Source organism: Ptychodera flava, chromosome 6, assembly GCF_041260155.1.
Source record: "Ptychodera flava strain L36383 chromosome 6, AS_Pfla_20210202, whole genome shotgun sequence".
Lineage (NCBI taxonomy): Eukaryota > Metazoa > Hemichordata > Enteropneusta > Ptychoderidae > Ptychodera > Ptychodera flava.
The window spans coordinates 11,736,472-11,757,629 of record NC_091933.1 but is presented as its reverse complement, the minus strand read 5'-3'; the positions used below and the strand labels follow the sequence as shown (position 1 = coordinate 11,757,629).

Sequence of the window (21,158 nt, the reverse complement as noted above, 5' to 3'; positions counted from 1 at the left end):
TAGGTTGCATGTGGAAGTAACCATACACTGATAGTCACAGTGGCTGGTGAGTTGTATTCCATGGGTAAAAATGACAGTGGACAGCTTGCTGTTGGTACCTACAGAGTAGAGCTGGTGAGTTGAAACATCAGTTATGTGTTCTTGTACTTGTCTTCATATTTCTCCATTTACATCATTGTAAGGTAACCACAACCCTAACTATTCAGCTTTTAAACTCTTCTCAATGCTGATGTGCCTTCCATGATCTCACTAAACCTCTCCTAAGGCCAACTCATAGCAAAACCTAACTAGCTATACGCTAGCTCACTGAGCCAGGCTACAAAGTTCGGGGCAGGAAAAGATCCATACCTTGTAGCCATTGAGGCTGTGGGTCCAGAGAATCTTCTATAATCTGTGACAAGTAGTAGGCTAGTAAACTATTGAAGAACCACGTGCAAAGATTTATGGTGAGAATATGTTACAATGTATTCAGGTTAATTTTTGCATACATATACTGTACTATCTTTTGACAGTTTGCACCAACCCTGGTCAGGCACTTCACAGACAAGCCAATCCTGGCAGCTGCAGCTGGTCATGAATTTTCAGTTGTTGTTGATATAACTGGTCATACCTGGGTTTGGGGAAGAGCTGACCATGGACAGGTAGGTGGTCATCATAGACACAAGGAAGATCAAATTACGGATGAAATTGATAGTGCCGGGCTCTTGTCTGCCTATCCCAGACAGACATTTTGTTGCTTCAGACAAATAGTATCGACAATTACTTTGGCCTGAGCAAAATTACAGTTTGTTGTCATGATTACAGTTTCCTCGCTCATTTCTATTACATTGTAAACTTATAATTCATGCAACTAGAAAGTTTCACAATAATATTGTCTTTACACTGACAAATAAAAAAACTTTGGAAAAGGATTGATTGTATAATTACATAATTGGTGGCAGCCTCTATAAAGGAACACAAGGTCATGAAAATATCTGAAATCTGAGAACACATTGGTCTTATGCAAACGAATGCGTCCTGGTACAAAAGAAAGTATCGATCTGGATCGTAATATGATTGAGAGGAAGAGTGTCAACTTGACTTGACTGATGTGAAATATTGACTTCACCTTACAGCTTGGTCTTGAGAGTGGCACTGGAAGCAGAGGACCATTCCATCATCCGGTACAATCCGGGAAAAAACAATTCATTGGCAAAGATGTTACAACTCCTATTCAGTTACCAGGGTTACCGGTGATCTCAATATCAAGTGATCTGGGGCCCAGTCTCTTGATGGAGGAGTTACGCGAAGAGGACAATTTGGTATGTCACAGTATACCTTTAATCTCCATGACACTGAGCCATGAAGTCTTATTGAGTTCTTGAAATTGCTTTATTTGTTTTGAAAATTAATAATAGCGTGGCATGTATGTCATTGTTCAAGGTTGTATATAGGAAGGAAATGACATCAAGCTTTGCTTGACCAAAGTTCTCGCAATCATGTGGTACCTCAAGTATTAGAGTTGTGCACATGTTAATGACATCTCTATCAAAACCATAGTAAAAATCAATGGAGATTTACATCACAAGTGTACAGAAATTTTTGTAGAAACTGTTGTACACTGTCAGACTTTCTATAAATCTGTATTAAATGCTAGACATCGTAATCCAAACTAAATGTTAATTTGTCCCCAAAGTCAAACTTGTCTGTAGCATAGGAGAGTAAAAGCAGTTTCTCATTGTTCAGTACTGTTTCACCGATAAAGTCATAAGGGATGTGATGTAAGCACTCATACAGTGTTGTACATGTATGTCTATGTAGTAAAAGATTGCCTGTCATTTTCCTTAAAAGATGCCATTGTTTTTTCCTTTTACAGAGTGATGATGGCTCAGACAGTGAGATGGACATTACTCTGCCAGAGTTATCACGAAGTGGACCGCATAACACACCGTACAGCCGACAGTGCATCAGCGTTGTATTGAAACATCTGCCCTCATACTACAACCACAGCACTATGCTACGTCTGTGCCAAGACTACCATGATTGGGTCGGCGTTGCGGACATCTATGAGATTGATAAGAAGTATATCTACAGCATGATGTATCGACTGAGATCGCTGGAAAGTAAAGATTGGGCAACTGATGTCATGGTTGAAAGGGCCAAAGCTGTGATAGTCAGCTGTCTACGGTGAGAATTTGTTCTCAAGATTTCATGCTCGTGTTCCACTTTGTAGCTAGACCAGAATTATCATATGAAGGAATAGTCGAAATTCTGCCATAAATAAAAAGTCACATACATCCACCATGCCTTGTGTGAATTTTTATTAGTGTAGGTAGCTTGGTGACAGTTTATCTCAACTCTCGATCTTTCACAATACTTGTCTAGTCTTTTGCTTGTGTGTACTTATTTCGAAGCCTGTACATAAATGAAGTTCTCGCTGTCCTTGTCATATGAAAATGGAAAATTTAATATTTCTCAGGAACCTTGTGTTCAGAGGCACATCTTAAAATATAATACACAACTCTCTTACAATATAGGATAGAGCAAGAATTGTTACAGTTGTGAGGATAAATAAATCTGAGAATTACAAAAAGTGCCTCTTGGTGTATGTACATGTAGATCCTCTTATTGAAATTCTTCTCAGTAGAAGTCTAGGCAGAAACATAACTTTGACATGATCATTGACCAATAGGTAACATCTATTAGTTGCGTGAAGGTGGTTTTATAGAGGATTGTAAACTTTCAGAAATTATTCCTAGTTTAATTATATTTTTCGTCAGATTTTCCCCAAAAGATAATGTGTTCATAGAATGCCCCAAATTTCACATTTTAATTTTGCCTTTGAAACAGAGAGCTGAAGACTGAAAACTTTAGAGAAAGTGGCACTGTTTCTATACAGAACTTCATATTTCTTCTCCATCAGGTATGTAGAAATATAGAGACTGTCAGAGCTTTGGATGAAAGAAAGTAAATGTGTGGTCGACTGGTGTATGTAAATAGTCAAGCAATTATAAACAACCCATGTAGTGAAGAGTTCACCTGCAGATTTTGACCAGTTCATGACATATGCACACTTGTTATCACTTGTGTGTAAATGCATATGGCATGAACTGGTCAAAACTGCGTAGTGCGCCCCTTGCTAGGGATGGTCTAATTAAGCAATAAAGCGCATTCAGCAGCGGCATACTAAGAGATTTTGACCAGTTCATGACATACAGTATGTGCATGAGCGATAGCGAGTGCATACATGAATTGAACTGGTCAAAATCGAGTGGTATACCGTCGCTGGGTGTGAGTGGTATACCGTCGCTGGGTGTGATTTATGTGTATCATATCATAACAGTATATTGAAATTCTGGCTTGGAACATCAAAAACGGATTTTTGCTCAAGCTGAGAGCTCGCGCGTATGCCAGTCGTGGTATATCGCCGATATACCATGGTCCTTTTTGAGACTCGACCAATCACATCACTGTATTTGCGCCATCAATATACTGGTATAATATAATTGCTATTATGACTGAACATAACAGTAAATTAATGTGAAATATTTAAAAGATGATTTTTCTCAAACTGAAAGTTCAAATGAAGCTGGCGTATTTCATGGATTCCGGTATATGAATATTTATTGTTGACTGATGTTCTAGAAACTTTATTTGGCAATATTCTACAGAAAAGGGTCCAAATTTGAAAGTGTCCCAAACCATTCCACTGACATGTAGTATGGCTTAAAGAGGCTTAAAGAGGCACTCCCACTTTGTAACATATTTAAAGCACATTTTTTTAATGCCAACGGTCGATATTTGACGTGGCGACTGCGCGCGGTCGTGAGATATCGATAAAATCATGTCCACAAAAAAGTAAACGTTTGAATTCTGGTGGCCCACCTAAATTCAGCTTCCGAACATCGAACGTTTGGCACTGGGGCCATTGTCAACTAAGCTATGGAGTACGAGTCTACGCTTACGCTGCTATACGCCACAGTACCACTCGTGTCGGTGATCGGTCATGCACCCTGGGGGAAAGTCGAGTCTTACTGACTCTGAGAAAAAACGGAAAACAAAGTTTGATTCCACCAGAATTCGCATAGGTGACTAGCACAGTTACGTGCGGTTGATACATAGCGGCCGCCGAGTGGTATGCATAGACGCATACCACGCGCGCGGCGTAATGTGTGGCAGACGACAAAATGTAGTCATCGGATGCGACTAATATTTGACATGTAAAAACTGATGTTTATGTGGTATTGGTTAAAAATATAGTACAACTGATTTAGAATAATGAAAACGACAAAACTAAAGAGAAGTTTTACAAAACTTACCTGAGGTAATGGCATAATGCTGTACATAAACTCTTTGTAGTGGGAAGTAAATTAATTGCGTCGTTCAAACTTATTTTAGAACTCCCTAGAATATCGTCAATCAGCACAACAACAAACCTTCAGGGGATTTCGGGTCAAAATCAGAAACGATCGTAAAACTTCGGGATGTGAAAAATACACTCGGGAAATGACATGTTTTTATCGATATCTTGTGATCCGCGCGCAGTCGCCACGTCAAATATCGACTGTTGGCATTAAATAAATGTGTTTTAAAAATGTTACCAAGTGCAAGTGCCTCTTTAAGCGGAAGATATATGTTGGAGATAGGTATATTTTACAGGTGAACATTTTCACGTAGCCAAAATAAGTGCATGCAATATTCCTACTTAACTTTTAATACTATACTGATTTAATTTTTGAAATATTGAGAATGTCTTCTTTTCTTGTCCTTGAAATGATCTGACATTTCTTATTGATGTCCTCTCTGTTTGCCAACTTTTTCACACTTATGATATAATCCACAAAATTCACAGAAGTCTTTATTTATTTTGATGTTGTCACAGATTCTGTGGTTTTGGCACAGTAAATGTCTACCAGTCCAGATACTGGAATCTCTGCTATCAGAATATCTTCCACTGTTGGCTTATCCACTGAGTCTAATATTATTCAGGTATGTCATCGTCATTTACTTGCCCAGTCTGTAATAGATTTATTTATTTTGGAAAACATAGTTGTTCATTTTGATGAATAGTATCTCTTTAAAAACTGTGTAAGTTTGATTCTATTATTTCCATGTTTATGCAACACAACATTTGTAAGAATAGTAATTTGTACTTCAGTATTAATTTGCCCATCAGCTTGTCTTCATCAAAGGTAATTTGTAACTTGGTTACAGATCTGGTGTACTAGCTGCATATCACTGCAATCACTACAGTTGAGTTTGAATATCTTCCTGCAGTCTGAAATTTGCCATATTTCAGCTTGTTGGAAACCATTTGCTGTTAACTTCCGCTATGTTTCCACCCTACTTATTCCTACTATGATGTGATGTTCTTCTTGTAACTAGTGAAATTATAACTAGAGGTATTTTGCCCATAAATAGTACCATTCAGAAAAAGTCCAGTCTTCAATAAAACTAAACTTTGGTGGGACAAGTTAAACACAACTGCCCTGCCCCATAGATTTACAAATTTTCCCTCCTGCCAGTTATTTATTTATTTATTTATTTATTTATTTATTTATTTATTCATCTTTGATATGAAGTCAGGATGAGTCGCACAGGTGACTGACACCTATAAAAAAGCAACCCTCCACAAAAGAACATATTTTACAACTATTAATACTATACTGAGCTAAGGAAAGAACTTGCAAACACCTCTTTCCACTTCCCCTGTCGCCAACAGGAATGCTTTCCATTTGTTCTCTCCCTTTTACGAAAGTTTCCTACTGCCACAGTGTTGTCCTTAGAAGCCGGGTGCCGGGTAAATAACCCGGCTGTTTTGCATTTTTTCCCGGCTACTTTTAACGTCATTAGATTATTTTTATAGACCTGTAATTTCAGGATTGCACTGCCAGCTGTTAGACGGCACACGTACGATTAGCAGTTTCGCGACCCCTTAGAATTCCCCGCATGGAACTGCACAAACATGAAACAGTTTCTAAATACCCATTTGTGGCTTTTTGAGCCCGATCTTTTATTTGTTGAATAGTGTGATTGGCTGATGGACGCGCCTATGGTGTTGTCTTTGTTACGAGCAGTGTAATTGGTTTGATTAGTATGAAGCTCATCTTAGGTCATAATTTTTAACAATGGTGCCAAAAAGAAATGTGGCGTCGGCCACTGGCACCTTGTCGATGGAATATTTTTTCCCGAAGAAAGCCCGTTCGAAAGGTATACTTGATTCCAAAAATATATGTAGTTTATGTATGAAAAACTTCAATTTCGCTGAATTTGTGAGAAAAAAGTGCCGAAAAGATGTGATTTTGATCGACGATTCGAAGTTCATGAGACTGCAGCTAGCTTTCGGCCGCCGCGCTGGCTGCCAACGTCACGGTCACTACGAGTATGATCTTCTCAACAAATCAAGTTATTCTCAGAGCAATATCGACGCATTTTCTAGATTGAAAAAAAATGAGCTAGAACTGATTTTTTTAGAAGCAACTGTTTATTTGAATGGGTATTTTTTTCATTGATTATTTTAACATACTAGAATCCACGGTCACAGGCATGTGTGTTGCCGACCGTTGCCGACCGGCGCATCATCGTCACGCCTCACGGCTTCACTGTGGTGCTGATCCCAAACAGGACAATACGTCGTTGATTCCAGCATGGGTTCAATTTCACTGCGCCTCTCCATGTTTTCTATGTTGGGTTGCCCGATAGTGTATTTCGATGAACCCTCTGAATCATTTTTTTTCACGGACTCGTGGAGCAAATTTGAAAGAAAATAGAGTTGTTTCCTTCCGACGCCATGCTGCATATCTGCTTTGATGAAATTTGGGGACAGCGAGACGCGATGATCGTGCGCGGTTTGCATTTAATTTGTTGCAACATTTCTGTCAATCACTCACTTTGTGTCATAAGTTTCAGAAACTATCGCTCGCCTGAAAATTAGCAACGTAGTAAGTTCATAGGCACAGATGACATGGTAACGTGCCTCTGACTCGACGATGCCGATTTTTCAGACTACACTCAGAGAATCCGAAACTTTCCACACAAAATGAGTGATTGACAGAAATGTTGCAACAAATTTAATGTTAAGCGGGCACTCATCTCGTCTGGTTGTCGCCTAAGCTCAGTCACGGAGAGTGCTTTCGCAAACATTTTACTATTATCGTTTGCGTATAGAAAACTCATAACAATGAAAAAATGCGTAGAGACTCAATCCAATGCGTAATATTATTACGCATTGGATCGACGCTCTACGCGTTTTTTCATTGTTATGAGTTTTCTATATACGCATTTTTTTTCGTAATGCGAACACTGTTACAGTGAATTATCTTACCAATGTTTTTCTTAACAAAAGCGAATGTGTTTTGATTAGAATAGACTGAGTTAGATGGTTTTGGGGAAACTACTATGTGGTAATGAAGAATGGGAAATGAGCAATGAAATGAGCAGACAGCGGGTGATTTAAGATTGAATGTTACATCTTCACTGCAAATAAAACCATAAGTGTGTCATAAATAATACAAACAAAATAAAATCATGTTTGTTTGTTTTGTTGTATGTGAGCCACGTCTAAGACACACAACAAAAGAACTGTTTCAGTCTCAGCTAAATGTCACCTCAGATGCCACCAGAGAACACCAAACCCACTCAAAAATTTCATTTTTCGCCTTGCCAGAGGCGGGACACCCCCTCTCGCGCTCTCCCCCCTCGTTCGCTACGCTTACTCGCCGCTTGGTCGCTTCGCTCCCTAGCAGTCCACCCGTCTACTTTCTTAAATTACCCGGCTACTGTTAAAGATAAGGACAACACTGCTGCCATCTTCCTACTACATGAGATCATCAATACCCTCTCCATCAGCAAACTACCAAGAGAGTACTAGTGATCAGATCCTATTGCCCACTGGCAGAACAGAACTTTTCCATACTGTGAAATTTAGCCAGCATCCTTTTTTAAGCAAATTTAGCTAAATCTGTCACTTTGCGAATTTAAGATGCCGTTATTTTAATCTTTTCCCTTTGTTTACTGTGGTCAGGATGTCAGGGTAGCTAAATTGAGAACCTGCTGATTGCAATGAAAATCAACACGCTGAAAAAGCATGCAGCTTATTCAAAGTAATTCACAGTTATTTCCTTCTTGACTGATGATGACAAAGTACCCACCAGGCCATTCCCTTCCCATTGATACAAGAGTGAAAACACCAACCCACCAGCTAAGGAAAGAACTTGCAAACACCTCTTTTAACATTCAACTTTGATGGCTGTCCCTAGTCTTTCACAGCTAGTCATGCAAAGTTAGCTTTCACTTCAGACTCTTGTCACTGTAATTATAGAATCTTTCACTTTGCTTATCCCTGAAGTCACAGGGTGTTTTGGCCGGTCACTATTATAACTGACTATTTCTGTATTTCCGTACTGACTTGCTATTCATTGTCGCACTTCCCCTGCTTTGACTTGCCATTCTGCCTGTCACCATAGTAACATGAAATTTTACCACAACAATGATACAAGGAAGCCATTGGGCTGCCGTCACTATATCAACCAACCAGTCGACTGTTTCAGCTGTACATTCGTAGTTGTTATAATGCTCTGTCCCCATGGTGCATCTGCTGGTGTCGTCCTGGTAACAAGCTAATGGTGATGTCACCGTAGTAACCTGCTATTGTGTACAATAATCTATGTAATGATGATGATTAACGTTATTCAGTCAATGAGTACTGTTGTAGATGTATATACTTCGAAATTAAATTGTACAACCATTTTTATTTCCTTTTCATGATTTGCGAAGCACTGATGTAAAACGAATCATAGTAACAGGATGTTCAGGAATTACACAATCCTTCAAATAACAGTAAAAAATCATTTTCTTTATCTAACTTTCAGATTAACTCCAGAAGGCCAGCCTGACGTATCCAAAGAGGAAAGCTTGATCAGTACTACATTTGACCAAGAAGAAACGACATTACATCAAAATGCAAGGTCATTACTGGATATTCCAGATTCATTAAAAACCAGCTTAAGCACCAAATTCTGCCTTGGAGTTACCGCTGCCGTTGTTTCTTCAGTCAACTCTGGACACCAGCACAAAGAGTACAGTGAACAGCTCATCTCAAGTAAAAGTACTTCAAACAGAGAGATTTTAGAAACGGCACTGAACTACAGACCGAGCAGCCAAGTTCCTGAGGAGAAACTTTGGCAAGAAATACAGTACAACCTGAAAAAAGACATCAGTACTAGACAGTTCATCCAGCTATCATCAAATGATGTACAGGCTCTGTTGGATGCACTCAAGTCTCAAATCCAATCCAATTCTTACAGATACGTACCTGAGGACGGCGAGACCAATGTCATGGTCTTCTCCTGCGGCCATCATTTTTTGAAGCAACCGTTTCTGCTGACCACGGTTCCGTTTTTCGAAACAGCCATGAATCAGTTGCCCGTCCCTTTACCAGCAACTGCAGATATCATGGTTCACATGTACAGACAGAATGGCTGTGTTCCCTTGGCGTGTCCTAGCTGTGTAATAAGTGCATTGAAGCATCTATGAATCCATCACCAGTACCCAACACCAGCTACATGTATTATACAGATAGTCTATGTCAGGTTCCTCTGTGACTTGCCCCAGTACTCAGTCAATACCTACAGAAGTTTACAAGTCTACATTATCCGCATTTACAACTTTTGTTTATAACCAATCTGCGTTTTCTCACTTAACTGTTACTTTACAACATGTACGATTTTTGTGCAATGTGCAACAAAAATTGACCAATGTTAGTGTGTAGGTAATGCAAAGCATACAATGTGTGACAAGTAGTGTCACAGATTTGTGTATGGTATACTTGTACAAAAGGACGACTTTGATTGCTTTTATTTGACAGCACAACATTCTGTCAGAAAACTTTGTTCTTGTATGACTTATGTGCATGAAGTCTGATAGTGTTGGACATAATTTTATCCTCTCAGGCCTGTCACTTTCCATGCGTGACTTACATGTAGTAACAGGCAGTATTTGATGAAAACCTACATACTGGCATATATTTTCGCCTCGGCATTGTATTTTATAGCAGGTTTAGTCAGTAGAAATCATGTTTACATTATCTTCAGGGACCCTCCAATGATCAAGTCTTGTGGTAACCTTTCCTGCTAGAAAGTATTACCTCCCTATCTACCAAGTCAATGAAAAGCAGTATGTATCTAGCCAAACCCATACATATTTTCACCCACTCAGCATGGCATGTTATAGCAGCTTTTGTCTAGCTGTAAAAAATCATGTGTATATTGCAGTATGTTTTCAGGGGCCTTCAAATGTTTTAAATAATTTTGTGTTAAAATGCAACGTATGGGACATGTTATGCTTCACTTAGCTTTGACCAGCTTGACATGATGATGGCTTTGAACTTGGCAGGGTAAGGGTTTAAAGTTCAATATGTGGTGCCATGTAAGGCTCGACATGTTATGCCTCACTAATTTAGCCAACTTGACCCAATGGTTACATGTGAACTTGGCAGGGCAAGGGTTAAAGTTCAACTTTTGGACCATGCTATGCCTCACTGGTTGTAGCCAGCTTGACCTGATGGTGATGTACAAATGTGGCAGGATAAGAGTCAATATTGTGTGCTAGGAATCACAGTCTCCAGGTTTCTGTACGCATTCATTGATTTTTACATACTATTGATTTTGTTTATATACTTGTTTTTCTAAAAGAGTGAAATGACTTTATATCCTATACAAGGTCACATGATCTTTTGTTCATAGTCACAAATGTCAGTTAAATGTTTTATAAATTGCATTCAAAAGTTCAATCTATTTCTCATCGCCATATTCAATGACCATATATTTGTCAATGGCTCATTTCATATGCTATTTACACTCATTGGAAGCCTATAGTTACATGTATCTAAGACACAAGTTCCTGTTGAGGATGTTGGCAAAATGTAGATGTTTTGTAAAAAATATTTTTTGATTTTGAAATGTTGTGTGCAATTTATGCATATATAAATAAACTCATGCTTATAATTTCTTGTTGTGCAAGTTCATTGCAATAGACACACCTTTAACACATGGTGGAGTCTTGTATTACATTCCAACCCCCTTCCACCTTTAATTCATAAAATAAATCATTTACACAACATTCTCATTTCCTTGTGTCAAGTTTTGAAGAAATTTGTCGAGACAAGTGTGAGTGCTTTAGCCCTGAATATGACACGGCAAAAAAACCTTGCAAACTGGTAGCTATGTTGAATCAAATAATAAAATAGCCTGATGTGTATGTGTACATTAATTGATATTCTCCTATGCCAGGTCCACACCTGCCCAAGATACGCCTGCCAATACATGTGTATACATTGGCAGATCCAAATGTGTATGTTAACCTCAAGCCCCATCCCCAACTTTGTTAGCATTGCAGATGCATAGAAACTTCATTCAAAACATTGTGGTTAGACCTCATATCAACCTTCATAATGTGATGTGTGGCTATTACTAACACTTACGGTAGTACCTGTATGTATGTAACATGCAAATGATTAAATGGGATATGCATACTGCACATGGTCAAGTGGCAACCAAAATCCTTTAAAAAAGAACATGAAAGGGCCTACTGATGAAGAAATGTTTACATTGAAATAAACTAGGTCAATGTTGATCAAAAATGTGGAGTTCAAACTGTTCATAGAAATTTTAGAAAGTTTATTCATGGAGCATAATAGGTATCCTCCGTGAGTGTCACTGGTTGTGAAGTTCTCATATTTTGTCAAATGATAGCATGTACAGAGTTTAATACCTTCAAGGTACAAGCATGTCCATTTGCAATTTCACTTTATTGCATCACACCAATTTCTAACAGATTAGCAAGTTTAACAGCAGTCACTAGAGAAAATATTTCTTCCATGACATGCAAACTTTCAAAAGATGGAGGAAGAATCTTTTTAAGGGAAGACCTCAAATGGTATTGAGATTTTGTAACTATGATGATGAAGTCACAAAAGGTCTAACTGAAGTCACTGCAAATATGATGCAGTCATTTCACAGTCAGATAATTTCTAACAGATAAAAATAAGTATATCATAGAATGTCTTATCCACTCTGTAAAACATTAAGGCTTCCTTTTAAGACATTTTCACATTTTTGAAATTGTCATATTCACTTGGGGAAAGTCAACAATGCAGCCGTGCAGTAAATATATTGGTCCTAAAGAAGTCATCTCTATGGACATAGAAACCAAACTCACGAGGGAGCTATTCTGAACAATCAGTATTTGACATGGCACTGACCAAAAAAGACAAAACACCACACGATCAGTAAATTTGTCAGGCTTTCAGTTGTAGTCTCAATAAAAGTACACCAAAAAATCTGTGAGCTACATTAACTGAATTTACATAAAGATGAAAGTATATTCTGGCCAAGGTTTGTGTCTCATCCTCAGTATCCAATAATATGACAACACTTTTTTTCTATTTTTCAAACTCACAAGATGCAACTACCAACCAATATGCAAAGAAGTCAGGAATATTACAGCAGAGACAATCACAATTTGAACAAATCTGAATGAGATGAGGGGTCATCCATGAGGTTTAACAAAGCCAATGGGCAAGTTGACCAAGTTCAAGCTCTTTTGAGTACTCATGGTTAAACATTGTCTCAAATATTGCTTACAGTAAACATCTTTTTACAATGATACCTGCCTGGACAGGATGTGTGCATTCTTTAAGAACCAAAGACAGCACACCTTGATTCTGTTTTCTATGGAGTTTGTCTATTGTTTAGTTTATTTTTATGGTCTGGTCTGTACATTGTTTTGATCATCTTCTTGACGACCAAGTACGTAACCATGATTTTGGATAGGTGTATAGTAGTACTCACACAATTCATGAACTGAATAAATTCGAAGAGATCCCTCTGAGATCATTGACACTGCGACCAGTATGTACCACTCCACTGCTTTTCCAAGGACTGTACAAGCTTTGGCCGTAAAGCATTGACAAAGAACAATCATATCAGTCAAAGAATAGGCAAGTCTGTCTTGGTACCTACCTCATGTACCAAAAGAAGCTACGACTTGGCTACCTGATCAGAAGTTCAAACTTTTGATAAAATTTGCTTTCTTTTATTTGCACACTCGTCTTACATTCTAACACACTGAGCATCAAACACTACTGTTGAAATCAATAAGCTTTAATATATTTATCTCAATTTTTATCATTTGGATGGGTAGACAATGGGTAGACAAAGCACATATAAACATACACACACACACACACACACAGGAAAAAATCAGGCAGACACCTTTTTGTGCTTTCATAACAAACAATTGGAATATATTCTTCCTTGTCAGTACAACATCTACAGATAATGGTTGTACAAAAAGAGAAGAAAGCCAGTTTTTTTGTCAATAAGGGCTTCTTATCTATCAGTAACTGTAAGGCCTTTGTTCTCCCTCAGGAGATCCTAGCTAGGAAAAACTAGCCGAAAGTAAAGACAACTGAAATACTATATAATATCAATTTCTCTGTCAAGTTATCTTTCTTTTCAGAATCCACAATCCCATGAGCACCCTTCATAAGTGACTTTTCAAAATACATTTTTTTCAGATACACGTTTATAACAGCAGATAACAGTTGCTTATAGTTACATTATACAGTTGAAGCAAGCAAGAGTTTTTTTTTCAGCACTAAATACCTAGCGCATCTTTCCTCCTCCCTCGTTCTCCTCCGGTAAATTTTTTTTCAACACATCAAGGAGGGAAAAAGACATGATAAATGTTCCTCCAAGAGTAATATCAACTTCTGATACAGAGACCGATTTTCAAAGTGGTGCTCTCCCCGATTACCAAACAACACAATATCAGAGATGCTACCCACTTAATATCTGAACCCAAATGCAGGATTTTCAACCAGACACACTCATCTCACCAGTACCACAGTTTTGGTGTGAGATGGGGTAGTTTCTGCAGGTTGTGCATCTCAGAGTGCAGGTAGGAACTTATTTGATGTCTCTCTGGGGAGTTCTTCAAGCAATGTGGATACCAACCACCACACACACACACATGGGATTCAGTTGCAATGATGCCGAGATACAAATGTTTACACTGAATTATTTCCACCTAGAATAATTTTCTGAACATTCTACCAAATTGAGCACCATTTTACTTTGAAAATCTATTCCTCCATTGCAGAAGTTGACATTACCATTTTTTTCAAGCAAGCAGTGAACTACAGAGAGACCCAGCTCTCTCTCTCTTGGAGAGAATATTCCCTTCACAGTCAATACCTTACACATTAAGAACCATACCATTGACACACTTCTAGAAAAGCTTAGTTTTTTAATTTCAGGATAAAGAAATATGCTGGCTGCTTTTCCCAACACCAACTACGTGCTTTCACCTTTGTTGTATATGAGACTAGAATACACAGTACAGCTGTGGATAATGTGGTGTGAATATAGATATATATACTGGTTTATGCTACGAATACATTTTTTTAGAATTTTTTGTACCAAAAATACTAGAAACAAGAAGATATAAATCAACAAAATTATGACATCAGTAAGAATAAATAATTTAATCCTCAACAAGTATCAGCGAAAATGTTGACGAGTCTGTACGATCACTTGTCCTTCTTATAATATTGGGCCAGTTGACTTGTTAATATTTCAAATAATGCAATGAGATTCGTTTCCAATTTGTATCCATTTTGAAATCTTCTGGTCAATGGCCGGCTGTTATCCTGTTGAGTATGCTATGTTCAATGCGGTAAAGACTAACGACTTCTACACACTCCAACAAAGCCTTAGGTACTTAAATTCACTTGTCAAAACACTCAACTGATGGGCATGGCGTTTTTTAATGTCTTGTGGACCTTATAAGAAAAACAATGCAGAAACAAAATGATCAAAGGTGATTTAGATAATATGAGATACTGAAGTAAAGTCAAATTTCTCAATTACTAAGATCAATGCTACAATTATCAAATTGATTAATCTGGGACAATAAACAAACATTTGGACTGTTTCAGGAGAAACACACATTTTTATAATTAACTCTCCTGCTTCCCTATCATTAACAAAGCTTGATACAATCCTATCGTTTTCCCTGGAATAATTTTCAGTTCGCTCGATTTAAACTGGTAGGAAAGGTTTAATTTTCTGTCAGACTTAATACACGGGCAGGGATAATCAAAGCCAGGACCTCACACCACAAGGCAGTTTTAACAACCTGGCTGAGTTTTGCTCTTTCTAGCCTGATATACCGTTGCAAGTAGCAAGTCATAAAAAATAGAAAGCAATGAAATTTTCCTTTTGTAATCATAAGGATACCAGAATACAACATCTTTGTGAAAGACTAGCCTGCTGGCTCAACGTTTCAAGAAAATTTGTGAAAAAGGTTGCCTGGTGGGCAATGAAGCATGGGCTACTAAACATTGAGGGACCAGTAGATCTGCCTAGGGTAACTTCAAAATCTATCCACCTCTATGTTTTGTAGCCACACAGCCTTTACATTCATGATTACTTATATCAGAAAACATATTCTGTAAACTTTTAAGCTATACATACCAAATATTGAGGTGGCATATCAAGAGAAAATTGTCCGCTTCAAATGTCAAGAACTCACTGAAAAATTATCATTTTGCTGATAATGAGTTCAGACAGAAAAAAAAAATTATACTGGCATATGTGATGTAAATGTTTACACGAAACATTAACGTTTACATATGCTATATTATACAAAGAAAACAATCTTCAAAAAGGTTGAAAGTTGGCTAGGGTACCAAGGGTGACATTACCTTGTTCTAGAAATAGAAATCTCTACAACTTTTTGTTTCATCGGTATGGCAGTGAGTGGGAAAAATAAATGTAAAACAGTTTTCATCTCGACTTCTCTGCAACCATGCAGTTCTTTCACTACCAGGGCAACAAGGCCCTTGAAAATGCTAATATTATTCAACTGAGTTTAAAGAGAGTTGCGGATTGCAAGAACAATGACGGACCAAACCACCAATCAGTGATCTTCCAAACTCAAATAATGCCTCGTTTTGTGATTTCAAACATCTTTAAAACCTTTGGCCCCCATTTCCCTCTATGTAAGTCAACCTATCCTATTGAAAACTACAGGGCTGTACCAAGGTCTGACAGTGTATGGGCTTAATTGGATTAAACACGGAGATAAAGCGATTGAGAATTTGTTGGCCATCTGTGGAAATTCAGAATGACCGCTTTTAACACAAAACACTTCATTTCAATACATCGTTCTTCTGCAGTATTGAAAATTGCCTTAGTAGGCTAAAGACTATTTTTCTTTCTTTTAATTAATTTGATGATATGAACATAGCGTTCATTTAGATAGCTGTGAATCTTGCACCATATTTTATGATTTTTTTTTTTGGTGGAACTATTTGGACTGCAAAAATTCACAATGACACCACTGCAAAAGTTCATGGATTGAGAGCTGAACCAGCAGAGTTTCTTGCCTAGGGTCAAAACAGTCTGAGATATAAACTTCGACTTGTGACCCCATAACAGAGTCCTTCGAAAAACTTTGAAATCTGCAACCTCTACCCCTCCGACCCCCCCCCCCCATCCCCCCAAACGAAAAGCCCATATCCTTTCCTTGTAGGGTTCATGTGGGCGCAGTGTTTTAGTTCAACTACAAATTTGAATATGGGATATGCTAACCATCATTAATATCCAACACCGGTTGTATGTAAAACAGTTGCTTGACACTGCAATGTATCAAATACACTTGTTTCAAACTACAATCATGGTTTCTGTCAGTTGGCAGTGGATAGTTTCAGAATCTGACCTAATTTCCCAAAGTCTTTATAAAACCCTAACTCCTACTGACAATGCAAAAGTCCTGTTGAACTAAAAAAAGATGACGAGATACAAATGTAATACAGTGTATTTGTGGCAGTGGTTGTAATAGAATGTGCGACTTGCTACTTTTGAGATTCATCTTTGGTTTACCATCCACTAGCAAATATTTTTAATCTGAGTTCACCACTATTTTTTCATTGGGAATATGACAACTTAATGCTTCTCGTCTCTTCCATCATATAACTAGCAATAGTTTTGGGTGTGGCATAATCTTTGTTTTGTGCCTAATGCCCAAAGGAATACTAACAAACTGGGTTTATTGAGTGAATTTACAAAAAGCATAAACTTGGGAGTTCTGATTCAGACTGCATCATTGCTGATGACGATGTAGTGAAACCAGGCACAGTATTGTCAAGCATTACCCTGTGCAAAGGTTAATATTAAGATATGGATACATGCATATGGGGAAATCATTTACAGAGTCTACACAGTAACCTGCATTAAGTGTATTTCTTGACGGTTTACTGCAGCTGAGGAAATCTAAGGGTCTCACACTTTTCAGTGTGCCATGTACTCAAGTCCTACTGCATGCACCAAGCTTCACCATTCACTGCATGTTTACCAAGAATTCTATCAGAGTCTACAAGTTTTCATTAATGTATCCTGCATAAAATCTATCAAAGTTTTGCAGCTTATGCTGAGCTTTTCAGAATGATTAAGTGACTATTGAGGCAGAGTATTTGTGCAAAAGTCTTCTCACTTTGCTAAATTTTTTTTTTCAATCTTACTTAATCTTGTGGGATTCATACCTCACTTTCCCAAGGCTACCGTTTCAAAGGCAGGTACTGAAATAACAAATAAGGTTAAGTAAAACGACTAATTCAATCAAAATAATGGGAAACTTTTGAAATGTATAGTATAGGTAGTACGGGTATTTAATGTAGAACCGACGCTTTTTAAAAGTACTTTTGGTGATAATTTCATGTGTTTCTGCTGTCGCCAGGTTCTGTTTCTCCTTGGAAAATGAATTACTGTGAAGAAGGGTGATACGTTGACCTACTTCATAAAAAATGTTGAAGTTTGTGTTTTGTACTTTGTATTGTAACACCTGCTACAAACTTTTGTCTGCTGTTGTACTACAAAAATGGCAGTGTATGCTCTTCTTAGGTTTTTTATTACAAAAAAGCTCCTTTTTATGGTGACTGACTGAGAGGTGTTGGGATTTCCACCCTAGACCAGACTCTGTTTGTCACTTCTTAAAAGATGTTAAGTTAAACATTTCAATTTGTCTTCTGTACATGTCTAGGGATTGAAGTTTTTATCAGACACTGTGTTGTTAGTTTCTATCAGTCTACGAGCTTTTCTCCGGTGTTCTTCCCAGTTCCACATTGACCCCGCTGTCTGGGCTGTCACTGGAATTACTTTTCTGCAGATGCAGACGGCCCTCAGGGCTGCTGTACTTCAGGGGGAACTTGCCGGCTTCCGTGCCGTTGCCAGAGTGCTGCGGGAAGTCGTCTTCCGATGCCGCGATGCTGTCGACGACTGAACTCACAACCGAACTCACAATGTCGTCTCCAATTGTTTGTTCTTCAGGGTTGTCACTTGTAACGTTTGTTTTACTGAACTTGACCTCTGATCCGTGATGGGGTTGCTCTTCGATGGTACTGGTTGTACTGCTGCTGCTGTTGGTGTCTTCAGTCTCCTCGTCGCTGCCACTTTCGGCGTCACCGTTGTGTTTTGTTGTGTCAAAGCTACCCGCTTTGGCAAGCTCACTGACATGTATACTGCTGTCTCCACTCTGTATTGTACACCCTCTTCCCACACCATTACCGCTGGGCGCGATTTCTCCTTTGCTTTTCCCGGTCTTGCCGGCTTTCTTTACGCTCACATTCTTCTTCCGTTTTCCGGATCCCCCTTCAGCCTGTGTAGGGAAAGTACAGTTATAACAAGATCAGACACAGATGCAAGGCAGGGCAAACAAAAATTGATTTGCTGGAGCAAAGTAGTATATTCATGAAACATACATGAACAGACTAAATTGTAACATTCCCTCCAATCCCAGTTATTAACAATGTACACAAATGGGTTTGTAGCCATTTGCCAAACCTACTTCTATTTTATCAGCAAAATGTGTCAATGCAGTATTACATGAACAGAATAAATTGCAATATTCAAACCAATATCAAAGATCAATATCGTACATAGATAAGTTGTGTCAAAGCACTGCTTTGCCACAAAAGTTGTTGCCATTGGTTACTAGACCAAATCCATGAATTCTTGTATGTGACAGATGGCCTAGTATTACTTTTCACAGAAGTTGGCCCTTTGTCTGGGAGATTTTAGGAAAGTTTCTTTAGATTTGAAATACACTAGACAAGAAGCTGAATGTATACATTACATGGCTTTCTATGTTGATACTTGGGATGAATGGAAAATAGACTTACCTTAGAGGGAGCTGTATCAGATAGCCCCCACAAAGCTGCAGATTTAGCACCATGTCTGTAGTATTCACTATAATTCTTTCCTCTTCCAACACCTCTGCCACGTCCCCTCAAAGCACCACTGGAAACCACTCCATAACCTCCCCTACAAGTCAAACAAAGTCATGGACGACAGTTGGGTTCATCATGTTTGTACAGAAATCACCTTGTTTCCATGGTAATGAGCAGCATACAAGTGATGGAGTAACCATGGTTATGACCTAACCTATGATTAAATTAAAGGTTGTATACTTTGCTGGGCATTTGATGTAATTAAGCCAAGAATGGCATTTTTTATGATTTACAACCTGTCTGGAACTTTGGAGCTAAGAAGCAAAACAAGCACCTCTTCTGAGATTTTTGGGAGGAGGATCAGGAGTTCATGACAAAAATGCAATGAATCACTACTTGTAACTAACCTTCTTGGAGGTCCACTCATGGATGTCTGTGGCATCTGACTTCTACCTCTACCACCTCTGTTACCAGCCCACTCACTCACTACAACACCCGCTACCTCTAGTTTTCCACCTCGGTTATTCACAGTGTGTTTGCCTGCAACAAAGAAAATACCATTGCAATCAGAGTTCTGCCCTCAAGAGTCAACATCTGCCCTGGCAATCAAATGTTATGCCCTGTGACTACACAACATTATGCTGAACACCCAGACAGTGATTCAATGACCTTATAAGCATGCTATGCAGTGAGTGTGGTCAGTAATTACCCTCACATGTGACTACTTACAGACTACAATGTGGCTGTGTTCAAATGCAGCAGAGTACTAATGCCGTACAAAAAGTCAATACATTGTTAATGTGTGTTATGACAACTACAGAACATACATAAGCTAGCACACCATATAACACACATAAGAGATGTCACATATGACATTTTGTGCACTATATACATACATTACATATACATGCATACAGTGCATAACACCAAGCACACTGCAAATGATGTCAGAACACTAAACATGGTATGCACTTGTATGCTGGTATGTAAAACATGACATCTTAGCTCAAGATTTGATATTATGTAATGAATGAAACTGACAAACTAGCACATTTATCATGAAACACACTATGGATACAATGCCAGTGTTCTCCCTGAATAAGGTAACAGGGGCGTGGCGCCCTCTTGTAAATTCCGAGCGCCCTCTTTGCCAGAAATGAAAAAGATTTATTTTTTTGAAAAATAAAACAATAAAATGTACGGGAAAAAAGTTGACAGTGATTTACAAGCAAAATGCGAGCGTGAGCGTCGATCCTGCAGACTGCAAACGTAATTCTCATCGATCTTGCAAATCTCGCGAGTTTGTGATGTCATCCGAGATCATAAGCCCATGTGCAACTCATCGAAGGCAGCCATATTTGCATGGCTCAGTCCGTAACGTTACGTTAGCCACGGTCCCTCCATAGGGACCGTGCATTAGGTAACCGACTTAGCTGAGTAAACATGGCAAGGAGCTGGAGGGTAACCAAGGACAGCAGAGTACACTGAAGTTTTTATAGGAGGTTAGAATTTCGTTTGTGTATTCCTTCCCAAGCAAAACAACCTAATTTTAGGCTCGGTCGGACGTGTATCAGGATGAGAACACGTGAGTGTTATGGTGATAATTTTGACATCGATGCTAAATGTATGTCTCTAGACACGCTATGTTTCGTTTTCAAAAATGTAATCTTCATCGAAATCCGTGAACTGTAATAAAAGTTCTGGAACACCGTTTTAGATCTCTTTTCCTTTGAGTTTTTATACGAAAAAAATCTGAAAAAATGCTCCCCAAGCCTGAGTTTTATGGTCACCGTGATAATTTTGACATCGATGAATAAATGTATGTCTCTCGCTATGTTTTCGTTTTCAAAAAATGTAATCTTCATAATTGAAATCAGTGAACTGTAATAAA

The 21,158-nt window shown here is 38.4% G+C and overlaps 2 protein-coding genes across 2 annotated transcripts in view; one reads left to right on the top strand and one right to left on the bottom strand.

The window, feature by feature from the left end:
- LOC139134839 (uncharacterized) overlaps positions 1 to 10,982 on the top strand; it is a 36,538-nt gene extending 25,556 nt beyond the window's left edge. Inside the window, exons 23-29 of the mRNA XM_070701899.1 lie at positions 4 to 114; positions 513 to 641; positions 1,116 to 1,301; positions 1,856 to 2,166; positions 2,830 to 2,902; positions 4,862 to 4,968; positions 8,850 to 10,982. Coding sequence (XP_070558000.1) covers positions 4 to 114; positions 513 to 641; positions 1,116 to 1,301; positions 1,856 to 2,166; positions 2,830 to 2,902; positions 4,862 to 4,968; positions 8,850 to 9,513 — 1,581 coding nt within the window. The 3' untranslated portion in view covers positions 9,514 to 10,982. The remainder of the gene's footprint in view (positions 1 to 3; positions 115 to 512; positions 642 to 1,115; positions 1,302 to 1,855; positions 2,167 to 2,829; positions 2,903 to 4,861; positions 4,969 to 8,849) is intronic.
- A 6,710-nt stretch (positions 10,983 to 17,692) lies between these two features.
- LOC139134836 (constitutive coactivator of PPAR-gamma-like protein 1 homolog) overlaps positions 17,693 to 21,158 on the bottom strand; it is a 44,595-nt gene continuing 41,129 nt past the window's right edge. Inside the window, 3 exon segments of the mRNA XM_070701895.1 lie at positions 17,693 to 18,696; positions 19,220 to 19,361; positions 19,675 to 19,807. Of these exon segments, the coding sequence (XP_070557996.1) occupies positions 18,127 to 18,696; positions 19,220 to 19,361; positions 19,675 to 19,807 (845 nt within the window). The 3' untranslated portion in view covers positions 17,693 to 18,126.